The 19,361-nt window shown below is 42.0% G+C and overlaps 3 protein-coding genes across 6 annotated transcripts; 1 reads left to right on the top strand and 2 right to left on the bottom strand.

Moving 5' to 3' along the window:
* Positions 1 to 909: 909 nt before the first annotated feature.
* On the top strand, positions 910 to 5,021 carry ndufa13 (NADH:ubiquinone oxidoreductase subunit A13). Its single transcript, XM_006786620.3, has 5 exons — positions 910 to 1,047; positions 3,185 to 3,263; positions 3,362 to 3,433; positions 3,902 to 3,971; positions 4,794 to 5,021. The coding sequence occupies exons 1-5, from the start codon at positions 954 to 956 to the stop codon at positions 4,911 to 4,913; spliced, it is 435 nt and encodes a 144-aa protein (XP_006786683.1). The 5' UTR covers positions 910 to 953; the 3' UTR covers positions 4,914 to 5,021.
* Positions 5,022 to 6,231: 1,210 nt separating this feature from the next.
* On the bottom strand, positions 6,232 to 10,748 carry cirbpa (cold inducible RNA binding protein a). Of its 4 annotated transcripts, XR_015716759.1 has the most exons (8): positions 10,621 to 10,748; positions 9,805 to 9,915; positions 9,595 to 9,701; positions 9,365 to 9,497; positions 9,147 to 9,279; positions 9,003 to 9,067; positions 6,553 to 6,644; positions 6,232 to 6,414 (listed from the first exon to the last, which is right to left on the bottom strand). XR_015716759.1 is itself a non-coding variant. In XM_035905999.2 (7 exons), the coding sequence occupies exons 2-7, from the start codon at positions 9,902 to 9,904 to the stop codon at positions 8,491 to 8,493; spliced, it is 531 nt and encodes a 176-aa protein (XP_035761892.1). In that variant the 5' UTR covers positions 9,905 to 9,915; positions 10,621 to 10,748; the 3' UTR covers positions 7,588 to 8,490. The 4 variants fall into 4 exon arrangements, 3 of the variants coding, with proteins under 3 accessions (XP_035761892.1, XP_087687530.1, XP_035761891.1); XM_035905999.2 differs by lacking the exons at positions 6,232 to 6,414; positions 6,553 to 6,644 and adding an exon at positions 7,588 to 8,504 and having other exon boundaries at positions 9,386 to 9,497; XM_087831404.1 differs by lacking the exons at positions 6,232 to 6,414; positions 6,553 to 6,644 and adding an exon at positions 7,588 to 7,891.
* Positions 10,749 to 12,865: 2,117 nt separating this feature from the next.
* LOC102787732 (midnolin-like) lies at positions 12,866 to 18,633 on the bottom strand. The gene is made up of 7 exons (XM_006786626.3): positions 18,192 to 18,633; positions 17,961 to 18,048; positions 17,810 to 17,872; positions 14,890 to 15,432; positions 14,632 to 14,737; positions 14,223 to 14,456; positions 12,866 to 13,439 (listed from the first exon to the last, which is right to left on the bottom strand). Exons 1-7 carry the CDS (start codon positions 18,419 to 18,421, stop codon positions 13,258 to 13,260), a joined length of 1,446 nt encoding a protein of 481 aa, XP_006786689.2. The 5' UTR covers positions 18,422 to 18,633; the 3' UTR covers positions 12,866 to 13,257.
* Between the last annotated feature and the right edge of the window lie 728 nt (positions 18,634 to 19,361).

Genomic DNA, 19,361 nt, shown 5'->3' on the forward strand with positions numbered 1-19,361 from the left:
GCCTTGTATCAATAGATCAGGCTAATGGTGGTGTCTTGGTGTGGGGGATGTATTCTCTGTGCTCGTCATGCTCCAATGTACCAACTGTGCATCATTTAAACACCACAGCCTACCTGAGTATTGTTGTTGACCATATCCGTACCTTTAAAACCACAGTGTGCCCGCCTTCTGATGGCTGCTTCCAACAGGGTAACACATCATGTCACAAAGCTCAGGTCATCTGTACTCAAATGGCCTCTACAGTCACCTGATCTCAATCCAACAGAGCAGCTGTGGGATGTGGTGAAACACACCACATCCCATTTTATACTGTCATGTCAATATGGATCAAAATCTCTGAGGAATGTTTCCAGCACCTTGTTGAATCTGTGCCATGAAGAATTAAGGTAGTTCTGAAACTTGATACGAGGGAGGTGTAGCTAATGGCCCCTCTGGTGTTTCAGTCCGAAGTTAAACAGGTGAATCTAAAATCAACGCCAGCAAGAAATCACATGATGAAATGGAAATATCAACAAGCAACAGTGATGCTTGTTGATATTTCAACAAGCATTTGTTTTGGCATTTTTTGCAACATGATGTTTTTAGGAAATCCATCTTTGCTTCTATACACTTTTTAAGTACTTTTACTCAGATTCAGGGCATTTCTTTGTTATAGAATATTTCTGTTTTTATTCTGTTATTTACATTGTAGTTACTTTACCACATCAACATAAAAAAATGAACATTATGTAACATTTTTATAAAATATATGTTAACATTACAGTTTAATATAATATAATATAATATAATATAATATAATATAATATAATATAATATAATATAATATAATATAATATAATATAATAAGTCCGAACATGTGGGGGCGCTGGAGCGCTGCTACAGTTTTTCTTTACCAGAGAAGAAGAGTATCTTCAGGGACGTCACTGGCGTGTTTTGGAGGAGGTTGGAGGAAGATGGCGGGGTCCAAGGTGAAGCAGGACATGCCTCCTCCGGGAGGCTATGCTCCCTTTGATTATAAGAGAAATCTACCGAAACGAGGACTTTCGGGTACATACGCCACACGCTCACGTAGCCAGACATTTAGATTCATTCAGCAGTTGTTAAATGTTGGCTAGTTTATGTGATATTTGCTGGTTACGCTAACCCGTTAGCATAAATACAAAGATCCAAGCTAAGATAAAATGTGTATGCGGGTCCTTACATTTATCCTTGTCATTAAAAGGAACATCTTCATTAACAGCACGACAACAGTTGTACAAGTGTGTTTGCAGCAGAGCAACATTTTAATGTGAATTGTTATTGACAGGTTTAGAACGACATGCTAACTAGCTAACACAGGGAGTCGTTTAATTTGCAGGTTCAGTTAACGTGACAATGCCTGCTGTTAAACGGAGGCCCAGTTCTTGGGTAATCTGACATACCTGAGCCTTTCCTCCCTGTTTCCTTTTATTAGGCTTCAGTGAACAGTAGATGGATTAGTTGAAGGGTCAGATTGATCTCTCAGATCCTGTGTCAGGTCTTTGATTTCTTACAGGCGTGACTTTCAGATGTAGTTCATGAGCTGTAAATATTTTTTTTAGACCTGACATCTCTGTTGTCCTCCACTTATCAAGTTTCCTGAATTTTTTTGTTTTTGTTTTTTAGGGCACACTGCACAACATTCTACAATATGCCAAGCTTTCAGCTCTTTGAGAATTAACTTGTCGGTGCAGAAATATTTGCTGTTTATCAAACAGTGTTGTCTTTGGGAGTTTCTTGTACATTCAAGTAAAAGAATAGAAATGAACAATTGGTTTTTGTTACAGGCTGCTAGTAACAAAATGCATAAAGATACAATTTAAAATGTGTTCTTTGGTAAGTTGTCTGTTATCTGCAGACACAGCACTGTTGCATCCCTTGAGTTAAGTGCATTTTTTTGTGTTTTGATTTATTCAAAGGCCAGTGTTAAGTGTCTTAACAAACACAAGAAACATTCCCTTGACAATGGTCAGATACAAGGACTGAAAATGAGTGAAAAAGCAGCCATGTCCAAAGAAAAACTTTGATAGACCTTCAGAAAGCCCGGAGAATGATTGGTCAGACTACTTTGCATTACAATTACAAGAAAGGCTGGCTCCTTGGAAGAAAATATAAAGAGCTCAGGCGCGCCTCAAGACTTTTGCACAGCTCTTTATGTTGGGGCACAATAAATGGTACAAAACTCTCTTAGTGACAGTAACGTTATATAGATGATTTCAAATTAAGCTGACTACGAATAAAAGTTATTTTAATGTGAACCCAAAAAGAGACTTTATGCCAACAAGACTACACATCAGAATACACTGCAACTGAAAAGCACTGCAAAGAGGTTCAGAGAGCAGCAGCTACAGAAACAGTGACTTTTAGACGCTTTGAGTTGTAAAACCTTACTTGCTTAGCTTTTGGCTGGTAAGTAAAAATATAAAGTGTAAAAAGTATAAAATGCATATAAACACTGTGTTAAACTCCATACTACTAGATAGTGGTTGCAGTAAGAATGCTACATATTAATCTTAAGTGTTAAATTAAGATTATTTCCTGTTTGTTACTCCAGCACCTGGATTAGTTTTGTCATGTGAATAATGGGTTAATCTGAAAAATGTTTTAATGGAACCTCATTAAATTGGTATGTGAAATTTTCACACATTTTTCCTCCCTATACCAAAAAGTATGTGGTAATATCCATTTTATGGTCATTTTATAAGGCATTGTAGGGCAGTACAGGACACTGAATTTTAGCACCACTTACTTAACAGTAACGAGAAAGACCTGAAATGAGTCTCAAAGAGGCATCAGTCAGCAGTAGCAGTCTGATGACTTTATATCACAGTGAAACTGCTTTAAAATGAAGAGTACTCAGGTTTTCCACATCTTCGACATGTAATGATGGGAATTTATTTCCAAAGTTGTGGCCGAACGCAGGTGATACCGTATGTGAATGTCAGCTCCTCCAAGAGGGTCTGATGTTGTTAAAAAGCAAATTCTCTGATGGATATTTCAATGAGTTCTCCTGTATAATACGTTAGAACAGCATAAGTCTGTGCAGCTATTAATATAGTAAATGCTTTAATACATATGTAAACTTACTTAAGCTACTTAAAGATGTTAAAAATGTGCATTAATACTCAATAATGTTCTGTTGCTTCATTCATTCTTTAACCTGCAGGATATAGTATGTTCGGAATTGGCATCGGCATCATGGTCTTTGGGTACTGGAGGCTATTCAAGTGGAACAGAGAGAGGAGGTAAGAAATGTCAAGGAATTGTGATGTGGTTTTGCTTACTGTCACACCTGTGTGCACTGCTCAGTCTCAAACTGTGTGTGCGTGTTTGTATGTTGCAGGCGACTGCAGATTGAAGAGCTGGAAGCCAGGATAGCTCTGATGCCTCTGCTGCAGGCAGAGCATGACCGAAGGTGACTGAGCACTTTTGTGCATGCTTACTATGATTTTTTTCTTTCAATGGTGTTTACAACAATAGACTGTATAAAATAGTTAGACATAGCCAGCCAACCAACGTTTAGATCACCTAAATGTTGGTCTGTAATTTTCTGTTATGAAGCCTCAAACTGAGGTGTTTCTGACTCCCAGATTGACTTTCATTGACAAAATGGCCTCAATGGTTTGTTCAGTACAAACACAAACTACAAACTGAGTCCCTAAACACATCAGGAAAGTGTTTACTGGGGTCTCAGAGGAATTTGGGAATGCTTTGGGTTTTTTTTCAAGCACAGGAGTCGCCCTCTGCTGTCCATTAGAAAGAATGCAGATTGAAGGCCATTGACCTTTTCAGACACATGAACTATGTCCATCTTTTATACTGCCTAAGCTTGCAAACACAGGTCAGCTGTTTAATGCAGAGCTGAATGTTGTCTCTGTGCTAGGACCTTACGGATGCTGAGGGAAAACTTGGAAGAGGAGGCAGTAATCATGAAGGACGTTCCAGGTTGGAAGGTAAGAAGTTAAAAAAAAAAAATCAGTTGCTCCTGCTTATTCATTATTTTTAGTCATTTATTATTCTTTTTTTCATATACAGCATCTTTATAATATAATTATAGAGAAGAATTTTTCAATACCTGTCCAACATTATTTAATAGAGGCCTTTTCATTAGTTTTTAATATACTTGATGTTTTAATTTTTAAAACAATTCAGACAACAAAGAAGAATCATACTTTAAAATTTCATAAATATATAATTTGTTAAACCAAATTTGGGGGTGGGACTGAACACAAGAGGATTAAAAGAAATTTAGAGGGCTTTTCATTTGTGAAGAAGTGAATAAATGTAATTTACTCTTACTGCTATCAGGACCCTTTGTACATGTTACATTTTTAAACCTTCAAATGGTCTTCTTTATAACAAACTACTATAAACTTTTGCATTTCGTACAAATATTAGCGGAGATAGGTGCGTATAGTCAAACACAGAAAAGATGATTGACTTTTCCTCTTAAACGCACTGACTGACAGTATTATTTTCAGCTTTGTTTTGTAAGCATAACACTTATCTAGATTTCCCACTTACCTTACTTGCTGTGAGCCTGCTGAGATGCAAAGGTTAACCTGAGACACAATTTAAACAACCCCGTACTACTGCAGCTGAAAGTAAAAAATAAATAAATAAAGGAAACTGCAAAAATCCAAGTATGTTTGGGTAAAAATGCAAAGTGAAAATACATAAGACTCAGTAAACAGGGTAACAAATGAATCTATATTTTAGTTCAGGTCTGTCTGTCCTGTGTTGATGCTGACTGTGCATCTTTTTAACCTGTGCAGGTTGGCGAGAGCGTCTTTCACACAGACCGCTGGGTCACCCCTCTGTCAGAGGAGCTGTTCAACCTCAGGCCCCGCGAAGAGCTTTTGCACAAGCGTTTCGGCTTCCTGTGGTACGTGTGAGCACCACCGAGACCACCAGCATCCCAAGCTCCTCCACCTGGACCTGTGCGGTCGTTCACTTCAGCTTGTAAATGTTCCAAATTAAAATGTCTGTTTTTCTGTACCTGATCTTGGCTTCTGTGTCAGTTCTTTAATTTAGGCTAAACCAAAACTACTTATGTCATACTTTTACTTCACTGCATTTTATAGCCATGTAGTGTACTTTATTTCTTATTTCATGACGTTTACTGTTTTTATTTTTCTACAGGAACTAGCACAGTACTAACACACCTCTACCAGCTGTGACATCCAAATGCTTGACATTTATTTAAATAATGAATTAATATACTTCAATATGAATCCTTATCTTGTATTTTTAGTACATGTAACTCAGTGCTCAAGCACAAAATCTACCAATCTGAAGCTCTGCCTTTGTAAAATGTGACACCACACGTATGCTGAGTACAGGAAGATGAGTTTGGTGAACCACAGTGTGGAGGTCAGTGCACACTAACAAAAGTGAGCCACTGCCTGATTATCAGCTTTCCAAACTGTGAGGTAGCTTTTATTTCACTTATCAAATTACTCTGAAGATTAAGACAAAGTTTTCTGATTGGATGAAGCCATTATGAAACACCCACAGAAAAAGTACAGCGGTGCATCCTGTTAAACTTGTCCTAATTTACAAGACAAACCAGCAGCCTTCATGTTTGCATAGTAAACAAACCTGCTGGACTTGTTTCAAATGCCTGTGTGTAAGTGTGCGTGGTCGGCTGCATTTGTCACGTACACATGGGGTCAGAAGTCAAGATTTGCATCTTACACTTTTGCCATATCTGATGCATTGATCATATTTCAACTTCATATCACATAAAACTTCTAATGTAATCCTTCAAATCTTACAAAGACCAAGTATTAGTCATTACCTCTACCAAGTAATAGCTTGGTAGCATCAGTGTGTCTAAACACAACAGCTTGACAAGAGTGAGATGTTAACCAATTAATATTGGCTTACATACACCAGAGTACTGTAAAGAGAATGAGCTGGGTAATTAGACTGTAGTATTTTACACACTATTCATATCCACCTATTTACAAATGTGTACCAATGACCCATTACCCTACATGCTTAAACAGGAATGTATATCTGGCCCTAGTGCAGCTTCCTTAAGATAATTAAAATTAAGCACACAATATTTCCTCAACTACATCACTTTCCCTCCTACTTTTAAAACATTCTGACATGTCTCTATATCTTTAGAAATAAAAAGCCAATGTGAGTTTCAAAGTAAGCACTACCTCAGGCATGTGTTTACAAAGGAAGAAAAACCACAGCAAGTTCTTTTGTGTCAGATTTTATTCGAGTTTCGATCCAAAGCAAAACTACATAGTCAGGTTTGTCCATCAACTGCAGCTCTAATGCCGTTTTCCCAGTTCGCGACATTTACTGTAACATCAGGAAATGCGCTTCAGGAATTTGAAGATTCCTTCGTGTTGACAGTCACCCCACTGCTCATTGGACCTGGAACAAACACATCTTATTTAGCCTGACAAAATTCCAGTTTTGAGCAAAAAAAACAAAAAAAAAACAAAAAAAAAAACACCAAACACAAAACAAAACAACCAAAAGCTTTGAGTAACAACATGCTTTACGACTTACCTGATACAGCAACTGCATGAGATCTTGCAGCCTAAAAATCCAGCTACTTCAGCTGTGACGAGATCCACTGAAGCATCCAGTCAGTTTTCAGTCTAGAGGAGGAGAAATGGATGGATTAAACCTGCCAACTGATGCTTGAAGTCAAACTGCATGCAGTATTAATGACTCACCACATAAGGTACAAAGGAAAAGTGAATGCAGTCTATACACCTTACACATGAATTGGGGCTTGTGGACATTACAGGAGCAAATTTGTGGACTAGTGACCAAAGTGGACTGAGCACAAAACTATCCGACTTAAAGGACCAATGCATTTTTTGGTGGACTCAAGGTGGAGCACTAAAATCCCAGACAGAAACCCCACCTCCCAATGGACTTTAGAATCAGGTAAGAGGACTTGTGATGTTTGTAGGAGACATCAGAAGCAGAGGACTAAACAGCGGCTAACTTGAAGGTATTTCATGGCAACAATGAGAACTTAGTTTCAAGGATGTGAGCAAAGCAAAAGGAGATTTTTACCTCACGTGCACTGGCCTACTTTCTTCACATTTGACTAGGCAAGAGCAGCTTTCATCTCTGAGGAGCACTTGTTGGTAGGCGCAACACTTCACTCTCCAAGGACTTGTAGGATTTTGAAGGAGCTCTTGACCTCTCTTGAACGTAATGAAGCATGAACATGACCAGGCACCAACTTCCCCCATATGCCACTTTGTTTGATCAGCACACTTAGTAGGTACAACATTCGGCTCATGGATCGTTTAACATGTACAGGATTCACTTGATTCAACTGTGCTTTCCCCCTTTTTCAAACTTATGTGGATCTTTACAGATACCCAGTAACAGCTTTCCCTCCCCTCCCGTTTAAGCTTTGAGAACTTTGACTAGCCTACCAAATTGTTGACTTTAGTCCAGAGATGGGCACCATCTGATTGCATCAAGCAGATGATTTAGTTCTCACGCAGCATTACATTAAAATGAGCCTACAGCGCTCAGCTTTAGTCCCCATGCGGTTGTTTTAAGAGGCAACAATCATGATCATTTTCCACAATTTGTTTAATAGGCTCCATGAAGCCAAACTGACAAAAAAAAGTTGATCATACAAAGAACAAAAAGTACAAAACTGTTCCCGGTTTGAGATATATATAAGCTTTAGGGAAACAAAGTTACATTTCTCGATCACTTTAAACAAGATTAGTCCATTTTACAGCACATTAAAAATGCAGATGTTGAGCAGAGCACAGAAGATACCTTGGACAGACTGTAGCATGCTGCAATTTGCAACTTCATGAACAGCCGGCCACTTCGGATGTGTAGTTCACCAGTCTGAAAGGAATTCACTCTTTTGGGAAATTGAACAAACAGGAGCCTCAGTTAAACTAAGGTTTTTTTTCTCTTTTTTAATATTAATTTGAATTTAGCATCAAGTCTCCCAAAAGTCTGTTTATGAGCATATATCTTTCCTCTCAGTTTAAAACCTGGCAGGAGGTAGGTCAGTCAGAGACTGAGGGGGAAAATAAGGAACACAAACAAGCCCCAGATATTGCAATATATAAGAAAAGGAATCAAATCAGGAAGCACTTCAAGTGCTGGACAAAGTTTAGAGCAATGGTAGTGGCTGTTCAATGAAAAGCCACATTGAGAACTGTTTTGATCCCCAAAAATGGGACTTTACAGTATCAGATTACAGATGCCTTTTAGTTGCACGATCTTTGAGAAATGAGTCCAATTAAGCATGGTTAAGATTCTTTAACTGTAATTTGTAACAGGTTTTATAAGGAATGACCAAAACCCATTGCTACATTTTTCTTCTTTTTAAAGATGCTGAACTATTACAACAAAACTACAGAACTAAGGTCAGCAAACACGTGGACATTTTTCTTGAGGAGCGCATCTTTGAAAAACAGCCAGCCAAGTGAAGATCTTGAATCAGGGAGATGTTTACTCATGTGTAGCTGAGGATAAGAAGTGGGCACAGAGGTAAAGACACTGCAAGTTCGAACACTGGAGTTTTACAAATATTCCCCTTTCAACCCGCCTAACAACCCTCCCTCTTTTTGCATAAGGGGGTCCTTGCCTTCCTCGCAATTTGAGAACACGTGAAATTCGGGGGTTTGCTTTAAGTGGTTCAAATGGTTTCCAGCCTCTTTGTCAGAGAAGGGCACAAAAGAAATCTGGCAACCGTTTGGAAAGAGGCATCGAGTTGGGCACAAAACTGAGGGGCATACATGGTGATAGGCTTCCCATGTTGGGGCTGTGAAATCTCAATTTACAGTGTTTATGAGTGTACAGCATCTCAACCCACCACTTAAAGCAGGTATTTAAAAACTAGAATGCTGCGCAGTTTGACTATGCCAAGTTACTGAGATGTGCTTTCAGTGTTCCTTTAGATTTTGTACAGACAGCCCCAACATAAATGCACCCAAATACCTGAAATATATATTGATGCTTACCATAGCTGTCGTATCCATCGCGGTAGGATCCAGATCCTGAACGCTCACCATATCCACCCTGCCCCCTATATAAACAAGAAAATTTCATTTAAAATACATTCAAAAATAAATTGCATTAAACAAACTTAAGCTCCGGTTATTTACCTGTTTTCTCTGTAGCCGCCTGAGGAATATCCTCCACTCCTGTATCCACTGCCACCAAAGCTCCTGTCTCCACCACCAAAGCTTCTGTCACCATAACTCCTGTCTCCGTACCCTCTGTCTCCACCATATCCACCTATTAAAAACGAATCAGTTTTAATTTCGATAGTGTTAGAATAAACCTTGAATTTCAACTTTTTAAAAATATTCCCACGTCGCACCTCGGGAATAACCACGCCCACCTCTCCCTCTGGAGCCGCTAAATCTGCCTCCTCGTGGGCCAGAGCCAAAACCTCCTCTTGAGCGCCCTCCCTTTCCAGCTTCGTCCACCCGAATAGCACGTCCATCCAGCGTCTGCAATACAACAGGAAATGTAAAAACGTGTAAATACAATTACATTAACTTTATATATTTTTTAATTCGATTATAAATTGAGTAGCGTGATTTTTACCTTTCCGTTCATGGCGTCCAGTGCGTCTTTAGCGTCCTCTGCATTGTCGTATTTCACGAAGCCAAACCCGCGAGATCTTCCGGTTTCTTTGTCTCTGATCACGTCCACTAATCAGGGAGAAATTCCGATTAGGCCACATATTTAGTAAAATAGCGATGTCTGAAGTCATTTTAAACTATACACTCAAGAGGGGTAAAGAGGTTTAATTACCTTTTTCGATGGTTCCGTATTTGCCGAAAGCCGCAGCCAGAGAGTCCTCGTTGGTCTCGAAGCTCAGACCTCCGATGAATAATTTTCCCTCGTCCGACATTTTTTTTATAGCTACAAAAAAAATGAAGGCAATTAAAAAAAGTCTCCCCACAAATCCTTCAAACTGAAAAAGGGCCCTTTATCGGCGAAAAGCCGTCGACACGCACAGTCGGGTTAGGGTTAGCCGCAATGAGAAAGTAGGTCACCGGAGCAGTTTCATAAAATGGCGATCATTGATTGCGCAGTAATGACCTACATACCTCCCGACGTTTAACAGACCATGAAATCTGAATTTATCTTAAAGCTACGTCATATTTAATCGATGGTCGTCGACAAAAGTCAAAATGGAGTCACCCTAGGCCTGGGGCCTGAAAACGTGGCGCAGTTTCGTTAGCGGATTAGCTGGCGGTTTTTTTCCAGCGCCATTTTGTAGCACCGCGCTACACGCTTTTGTTTCAATGAGCTACTTTGCGCCATCTCAAGGGGTGGCCAGCTGCCTTATTTTGCAGCTTATATAACTACCCAAATTAATATGGGGAAAAAATAGGTTAACCTATTTCTGCAAAGTGCACCGTAGCATTTATACATCGAAAAAACATTCTAATACGATCAAATAAAAAAAGCGATCAAACGTCGGTTAAAAATATTTTCAATCAATAGAAAAAAGGTCACATTGGAAAAAATATGCGTTTCATACTTTACAAATATAGATGCACATGAATAAGATTATAACTTGCAACGTGTAGAAACAACACGTAACAAAGAAAAAGCGTTTACCTTTGTCTCTCACGGAGATGTAAGGGAAGTTGCTGGGAGCGGCGATGCAGGTCGAATGAGGGAGAAGAATGAGCGCGAGCCGCTTTTCACTGCAATGCGCACTCACGCCTTCTTCTACTGCTGTTTGGACGGCAGACCGTTAGAACAGCCGCCAACAGCGCCATCTTGTGTCAGGGTGACGCAGCATAGTGCTCTTAGGTTGGGCCGCATTTAATTCCTCTTCGTTTTTCGGCTGCTGCCTTTAGGGGTCGCCACAACGGATCATTTGCCTCCGCCTCACCCTATCTTTAGCATTCTCCATTATCAGACAGCTCACCTGCATTTCCTCTTTCACTACATCCACGAAGTCCTCCTGCCTGGCAGCTCTGTATCCCCCTGCAAAGAACAAGGTACTCAGAGCCGATCCCTGATGCAATCTCAACCCTCACCTTGAACCCATCAGTCACTTCTGGGCTTTTTCATCTCCAAATAGTTTTCCTAGCAGCACAGATTACCGTACTCTGATTTGAATAATAATTTGTATCTGATTTGACTTTGCAACCAAAAATATAGATGTAGGAATGTCCACATTAAACTGAAAGTATCCGCGTATATTTGTGTCTTAAACAGAAACCAGATTAATAATCATTCCAGAGATGCTTTGTTTTCAAGCACAGTAAAATAACAGCGTGGTAGCACAATTAAAAACACCGAGTGCAGATGAATGCCAGTCATAACTGCAAGTCGCTTTCATATGTAGTTAACGGAGAAAATGATTCAACTGTGTTTATTTCGCAAGCCTCGAGTGCTTTGTTGCGTGAGTCACGATGGCGGTCAGGTGTGTGGGGCCGAAGTCCTGTTTGTCTGTGTGGGAGGAAGATTTATCTGCACATGCACGCCTAAGCGATGCAGTGTGTGTGAATGGTGTGTGTGGGAGGCAAAGAGAGAAAAGAACGTCTGCGTAGGAGGCTCGAAAACCCATAGCTTTCATCTGCAACGTCCTTGCAGCGCTACGAGGAATAGATCAGCGTGCAGGAAAAGGGTTTCATCCTCTTTCTTGTAAATCATTGGATCGATACCGCCAAAATGAATTCATCGGGGCAGGCGGTGTGTAGGCTACACTATCATGGCCGACTGTGCCTGCAGCGCCGAATCTGCAGCACAGGCGCTCTTTAGGATTCAGGACCAGCAGCCGTGTGCTGTGTGATATGTGGCGCCGGGCGTGCTGCTGCTGCAGCTGCACACTCCGTGATCACGATCAACAGAGCTGCACCGAAAACAACGCCAGCATTCGCGCTGCAGTCCCCAGCTGTGTGCAGATCGTCGTTTGATAGCCGAACGAGTGAGCTTCCACACGCTTCTCAGCTTGCAGATCACACAGGCTACACCCGAGCAAGGCTTCGTGTTTGTCTGCACGTCAGCAGCGACGGCAGGCACAGATGTTTCAGCTCACCTCGAACAGTTTCATTTTCTGCCGCTGTGATTTGCATCCTGTGAGCTCAGCACCAGACACGCTGGCTACAGAGAGGCGAACGCTTCAGTTTATGGCATTTTTCACAAAGTACTCACTGGAGTGCCTCTTAGGATTCCAGTCATAGCTTTAATAAGCCACATAGTTATTCACACAAATTCTGGTATCTCAAGCATTACGTTTTAGACCCTATACTATGCTTGTTTAATGGCCCTCTCGAAACAGTTTGAAATGTTCAGTTGCTGTCATGGAAGAAGTGTAAGGAGTCTTGGTTGGCTGCACATCAGTGCTCACGTTCTACTTCCTGTGTTACTGTCGAGGAGAACCAATATTTCAGCTTTACAGCATCGCTTAGATTTTCTTGAAACCTCTGCTCCACGAAGAGAGATGGCATCACCTCTCTGAAACTCATGCGGCTATTAATAATGCAAAGCGACAAAGCACAGAGGTCACAGAGTAACCTGGAAGGCTGCTTCTGTTGATCCAGTGTGCTGACTGCAGGTGTTCCCAGCTTTATAAACGGCATTCAGTTCAGTTGTTCTCACCTGGATGATTGAGCACGCATCAAGACAAAGCACGTAGCATTTAATCTTGAAGTAGATCATTCATCTTCACCACACATATCTCCTGATCATAGATACAAGATCAGCTGTGAGAACCAAACAGAAAGGATGATCAGCAGAATAAGGCTGAGACATTTTTATCCCCAAAAAACCAACAAAAATCCAGTTTAACGGATGAAGGCAACATTATATTCTTCATTTAAAAAGAACAGGCTCCACTCATAAACGCTTTCAGATTTTTTTTATTGTTTCTCTTTATTATTTGCATATTTTTTTTGCTTCCTATTATTTCATAAATAAGATATTTCCAAGAAACGTTGCTTGCATGGAACGAAACACAGTCTTACATTCAAAACATGTACAGTTAAGGCATCAGAGTACGTAGAGTAAAACACCAACAGGGAAATCTATGTGACACGTGCTACATACTGCAACAGCCGGAGCTGCAGTCACTGAAGGACAGACTCGGATTACACATCACGCAGAGAAAGCCACAACATTTAGACGTATAGTTTCAGATAGTAGAAAAATACTAACAAAGGCTCTTTTTTTTTTTCGTAGCCCTGTACGGCAAGGTCAGCTCTGGTATCTATCATAGTGAGCGGGTCTTTTTACATTCAGAGACTAGGGGTGATGGTGGCGCTTCTGGTACGGATGAGAGCCTTGTGAGAGGCGCGAGGTCTTGCAAGCCCTCCTGCGTAGACGCCTCTCGTGCATCAGGAGCTGGAGGTGCTCTAGCTTACAGTGCAGCGTTTGATTCTCTTCTGTGGACGAGTGCACGACGGGACCCTCGTGGGCTACGTCACCTACAGAGAAGAAGAAAGAAATGGGTCAGACACATGAATGTTTATGGTGTGCTCTCCGCCATTAATTACTGCATCGATCATAAGAAATACACTTAAAAGCCACTTTGTCAGGCTTAATTTATATGTCTGCTAATTAATGCAAACATCCAATCAGCCAATAACACGCAGACGTGGTCAAGACGACCTCCCGAAGCTCCGACCCAGAATCAGTTTGCTTCTCTGACGCAGTAAAAATACGACTAGTTGAATTTTCTAAAGCTGCAGCTGTCAGATGCTTCGTCTTGTTCTACCACCTGTCAAAACCCTCAAAGTTTCATCAGCTATGAGGAGAAAGAAAAGCACCCAACTATGTAGAAGTGATTGACAGACAAGCTGCGAGGCAACTGCTCTGCTGATTTCCTCATATTTTCAGCTCTAATGCACACATACAAATCCACGAGAAACCCCGTCAGCACGAGAGAATCGGAGCCTAATAAGGAAGCGTAAACGCTCGTGGATGCGCTGTCGTTAACACCGCCTGTTAAGACTGTAATAGTCTTTATACTCACGAAGGCCCGTGTAACTGCTGCACAAGTGCTGCGTGACTAAACATGACGCAGCACAGAAACACGAGCCCGTTTTATTCTCTGGGGGCCTGAAACAGTGTCTTTTTTTATTGTTTTTGTTTCCATTTCCCTGTCCTGATTTCTAAAATGCACACTATTCCAGTATTTGCATGCATTTACATGCGCGTGATGATGACATGCTCTCCGAGTTTCCAAAATAATATTAGCTTGAGCTGACCTGGAGCTCCGCAGAGGGGCTCTGTCCTCTGCATCGCTGGTGGTCTGAGCTCTTCTGCTGTGAGCAGCGGGCTGACTTCAGCGCCTTGAGCAGGACAGCGGTGTAGAGGATGAGGAACTGGAGCCCCCTGGTGGTGGTAGGCGGCTCTGAGGAGGTCGTTGAGGATCTGGAGAATAATGGCGACACCACGTCGAGGATGACTGAAACCACTCTGACTGCAAGGGGCCAGGGTGCCTGAGAGGATAAAGGAGTCATTACTACTTTTTTCTCTACTAAAAACAGCTATTCAAAAGAGAAAGGTCATTAGATTAGAAAGAGTGCCCTTATAGTTGCAACACTAGGAAACATCACTGGTTTGTGTTAATCAGACCAAACAAAAACTGCTGAGCAGTCTCCAGATCAGACGTACCAGAGAAAGTCCCAGAGAAGATGCCAGGTGAGTGTCTCACGAAACTCTCTATGACAGCTCCTGGAGGATTGGGCAGCTGTGCAGTGGATGAAGCATCAGCGTTACTCTGTAAGGGACAAATATCCACCTTAAGGAATAAGTCTGAGTAATAAAATATTCTTTTCTCACTAATTTAAATTCAAAAAGACTATTGTGAAAATTTGGCTATGCGTTAACGTGGATGGCACTGACTTCTGTGTTAGAGTGTGTGTGGCTAACCTCTGTGAAGGTCGAGGCTGCTGTGGGGCTCAGGGGTGCCGGGCTGGAGCTGATGGGACCGGCTGAACAGACCGGTGCAGTCGCTCGCAAAGGAGAGCCCGGATGTGGAGAACCACAGGGCAAAGGAGGAGAAGGAGCGTGCGGAGATCCGTGCTCAGAGTGGGAATTAAGCAGAGAAGAGGGATTATAGGAGTTTGTGGCAGGAACGCTACTGGATGGAACCGAAGGGTTTTGTGAGTTCAGTGAAGTTCTGGCTCCCTGAGTGTTAAACTGAAACGAGGACAAAGAGTCAACAGAGAATGGAGTTGCAGATGAGGCTTGTGAAGCTGATGTGGTAGCAGGTCCAGTGGTGGAGGTCCACGCCGAGGCAGAGTGAGGGTGGTTCGTGCTGCTGGCCGTCTGCGCATTGCTGCCGTGAGCCTTTGAGTCCAGCAGCAGCTCCTTCACGTCCTGCGCCGACAGCTGGAGCTCCACACACATCACGTGGGCACCGATTCCAAGGTTAATGTTCAGAGGTGAGCGCCCAGACAGGAAGTCGTTAATCTGCAGGGACAGACAGGAAAGTTTCACTCTTCTTCTCCCGGTGCTATCAGTTTACAGCAGTTATCTGAAACCACAATACACTGATAACCAAGAAAACCTATCATGGATGTTTCCCATGAATTTCTCATGTGGGTCAATTTGAATGGCTTCAACGACGTAACCTCTGATTACAGAGGAATCTACTACACAGATAAATTTAAATAGCAAATTTGCCGCTTTGCTTCACCACACAAGCTTTAAAGACTGTGTAGTGTGTGTGTCTGTGTGGGTTATTGCCTCTGGTAACTACAAAAATGACGAAAGTTATCTCACCTATGTATGTTTTAATGTTATTAATTGGATCCGATGTTTGTTTTTATGCATCTATGTTGCAAAGTCTCTCTTGTAAAATGGATCTTTGACCTCAGTGAGCCTAACCTGGTTAAATAAAGGATACATAAAAATATATATCTTTATTGAACAATCACTCACAGCGCAGGCTGGGAAAAGTAAGTGAACTCTTGTCTCACAAAGATGAAATATAGAGCAGGACAGCGCAGGATGTGGAAAAAGAGAAGCGTGAGAAATTATTTGAAGAGGTGGATGGGTGCAAGATGAAGGCCAGATACGCTGTCTAAAGTTATTTCTTTTTTTAAAACTTCATATTAAAGACTTGTTGGAAGTGGCTCAAAGTTTACTAGAATGTAAAATATACTGCTGCAAGAGGATCCGGAAAAGATGGAAAAGAAAGTTCAAAAGGAGAAAGAGGAAGAGAAAATGATAAATAAAGAGAAGAAGCGACACGTCATGAAGAAGAAGGAAGAGAAAGAACAGACGGACAAAGATATCAGCATATTGTGAGAAAAGACAGTAAGTATGAGAAACGGCTGTGATGACAAAGATAAAAATAATAAAAGAAAAAAGGGAAGTAAAGAAGGGACTGGGGGGTAGAAAGAGGAACAGGTGACGGCTCCAGCATTCCTCCCCCTGAACTCTCACCTCCACCCCTTCTTTCCCAAACTGTAATATTGTAATAATAAATGGACAGATATGATTACATTTCTCCACCCTGACTGTCTGTGAATGTTTGCTGCTTGTGTTCAGTACAGAAAAGAAAAGTGCAGTTGTTTTTGTGCTATTATTAGGACTCTATATGTATACAGGTCAGACCTCATTTTACGAGTACAGTAATACTGAAATAAAAGGTAAAAGTAAGACGGAAATCCTGATAATTACAGGGTCCGCAAACCTTTTCTCTTGCAGCTTTAACGGCTGAACGACGTGTGTATAGCCAAAACTATGCACCTCCAAACTTGGTCTTTAGACGAGTATTTATTTATTGATTTTTTAAAAGGGTTTATAATATGTTTCTCTGCCTCATTCATGCATTCAACCGGTTTCTACCATAGACTGTACACCCACCAGCCACTTTGTTAGGCACACCTGTTCTGAGACTTGTTAATGCAAATATGTAATCAGACAATCACTCGACAGCTACTTAACACATTTAGGCATGTCGGCATGGTCAAGACGAGCATCAGAGTGCGGAAGAAAGGAAAGGCAAAAAAAAAAAGCCTTGTTTACTGCGTCAAGCTGATAGGAAGGCAACAGGAACTCAAATAACCACTTGTTACAACCAAGGTATGCAGAAGCACAACACGTCGAACCTTGAAGTAGATGGGCTACGGTAACAGAAAACCACACTGGGTGGCTCTCCTGTCAGCTAAAAACAGGAAACTGAGGCTACAGATCACACGGGCTCACCAAGACTGGACAACAGAAGACTGGAGACATGTTGTCTCGATTTCTGCTGCGACATTCAGCTGTTACAGAAGGAATTAGGTGCAAACTACAGGAAAACATGGATCCATCCTGCCTTGTATTAATAGTTCAGGCTGCTGGTGGTGCAACGGTGTGACTTTTTGCCCCCTTATTATCAGCTGAGCACCCTTAAAACACAACAGTCTACCTGAGTATTGTTGCTGACCATGTCCATCCCTTTATAACTACCAGTGTAGCGTGTTCTGATGGCTGCTTCCAGCAGGATAACACATCAAAGCTTAAATGATCTCATTCTGGTTTCTTGAACTGCTCTCTAATGGCCTCCACAGGCACCTGATCTCAATCCAGAGCACCTTTAGGATGTGGTGGACAGGAGATTCAGTTCATGGATGTATCTGTGTGGGGCTATCGTGTAAATATAAACCAAAGTCTCTGAGTTTCCTGCCGTGAAGAATCAAGACAGGTTGGAAGGCAAAATAGAGTCCTACCGAGAACTAATAAGCTGTATTTAATGAAATGGGTGCATGCAATAATATAATAGCAATATTATTACATGCAAACGGTAGTTTCTAGTGTTTACTTTAAGCATACAGTGAGAAAGAATTAAAACGCTCACCTGGACTTCTGTTAAACTTTCCAACACATCCATAACAGTCCTTTCAGCCCTGGTAGTCGAGCACTGTGCAGCACAATATGGTAAACAGTCTGATTATATGTGTGCGGCAAAGTTACAGAACAGCCAGTCTGATGTGCATTAGTTTACGTACCAGTAAACCAGCTTCAATGACTGGGACCAGAGTCAGTTTGCTGCCATCTGTTACACCCTGGTCCAGGAGCGTCCCTGCAGTCAGGTGCCTAATTTATAATACATAAATCAGCTTTAATGGGTAAAAGCGGGGGAAAAACCCCCACATACGCATCAAATACGCGGATTAAACGTAATTGCTTTACCTAAACTCCCGGAAGTGCAGAGCATGCAGGGTAAAGCAACAACTCACCTGTCTTTATGCAGGAGTACGATCCTGTCCGTGTGCAGTCTGAGTTTCTGGGAGATGCGCGCTTTCAGGGCCTCCACGGTCTCCCCCCGGGGGACGGTCAGCTCCACCGGGCTGCCGGCCGTGGAGGTGATGCACAGACGCATGGAGGACTGGCCGCTGGAGACCCCGGCCCCGCGGCTTGCACACTGGAAGGCGGTGACGCTACAGAGACCCCGCTGCTGCTGCTCCATTCACGAACACTGGCTGCTTTAAACTCGGGCTCTGGTCGCTGGGAGGACCTGAAGCGACGCGCTGCGGGGCTCCTGTGCTCGGGTCGTCACTGCTCCTCGATGTGAAGCATCCCTGAAACCACGACAAGCCGCAGACTGCACACCAGTTCCTCTTTCTGTCTCTGACAAGCGCAGCTCCACTCCTCCAGCGTGAAAATACACCCCGACCCCTGGCAGGCCGAGGCCCGCCCACTTCGCATCACAACCAATCGGAGAGGGACACAAGACTACGAAGGCTGTATTGCCCAATCTGAAGGAGCTCTGCTTCACGTGGCTTTTTTTCACCCAACTCGCCATTCATAAATGATGCAATCCGCAGTGCACATTTTGTACAGAATCACAAAAAAACATCCGACTGTAGTAATTCTTAAGATTTAAACTCTGGGGATTATTCACGTTATTAAAAGATTATACCAGAGATGCTTCTGTACCGGCAGGGGGGTTAGTTCTGACCCCCCGCGATGACACTGCATCCCTCTAAGGAGGTGACTATTTTGTTAAACACCCACTCCTTGGCATGAAAACAGCGTCGCCTATTTTTATGCAAAACCTTTAAGGAGCTCCTACAGCATGAAAGGCACAGAAAATCCTCACGGACATGCAGTGGAGTCAAACACGTGGATTCATGAAAACCTGAGAACTTTTATGATACTTTGAGCTGATTAAAACATGAGCATAATCAAAAGTATCCCTAACAACTTTTCTAAAGTTTTTTTAAAAATATATTTTTTTTCTGAGGAAAGAAAGCTTTCAGAGAAATCGTAAACAGACTGGTTCTTACATAGTGCTTTTCTACTCTGCAGAAGCACTCGAGGCATTTTATACAACATGCCTCATTCACCCATTCATACAGGGATTTTTTCTACAACGAAGTGTTTTCTATCTGACATTGACACACATC

Source organism: Neolamprologus brichardi, chromosome 18 (assembly GCF_056152115.1).
Source record: "Neolamprologus brichardi isolate AB-2024 chromosome 18, ASM5615211v1, whole genome shotgun sequence".
Lineage (NCBI taxonomy): Eukaryota > Metazoa > Chordata > Actinopteri > Cichliformes > Cichlidae > Neolamprologus > Neolamprologus brichardi.

What these genes read in the sequence shown, in the direction of transcription:
- ndufa13 (XM_006786620.3), top strand. Translation starts at nt 954, where the DNA reads ATGGCGGGGTCCAAGGTGAAGCAGGACATGCCTCCTCCGGGAGGCTAT. An exon ending in CAGGCAGAGCATGACCGAAG is followed by an intron (nt 3,434 to 3,901) that starts GTGACTGAGCAC and finishes TCTCTGTGCTAG; the next exon opens with GACCTTACGGATGCTGAGGG. An exon ending in AGGACGTTCCAGGTTGGAAG is followed by an intron (nt 3,972 to 4,793) that starts GTAAGAAGTTAA and finishes TAACCTGTGCAG; the next exon opens with GTTGGCGAGAGCGTCTTTCA.
- cirbpa (XM_035905998.2), bottom strand. Translation starts at nt 9,904, where the DNA reads ATGTCGGACGAGGGAAAATTATTCATCGGAGGTCTGAGCTTCGAGACC. An exon ending in ATACGGAACCATCGAAAAAG is followed by an intron (nt 9,702 to 9,804) that starts GTAATTAAACCT and finishes CTCCCTGATTAG; the next exon opens with TGGACGTGATCAGAGACAAA. An exon ending in TGGGCGTGGTTATTCCCGAG is followed by an intron (nt 9,280 to 9,364) that starts GTGCGACGTGGG and finishes CGTTTTTAATAG; the next exon opens with GTGGATATGGTGGAGACAGA.
- LOC102787732 (XM_006786626.3), bottom strand. Translation starts at nt 18,421, where the DNA reads ATGGAGCAGCAGCAGCGGGGTCTCTGTAGCGTCACCGCCTTCCAGTGT. An exon ending in GTACTCCTGCATAAAGACAG is followed by an intron (nt 18,049 to 18,191) that starts GTGAGTTGTTGC and finishes ATTATAAATTAG; the next exon opens with GCACCTGACTGCAGGGACGC. An exon ending in CAGCCTCGACCTTCACAGAG is followed by an intron (nt 14,738 to 14,889) that starts GTTAGCCACACA and finishes TGTCCCTTACAG; the next exon opens with AGTAACGCTGATGCTTCATC.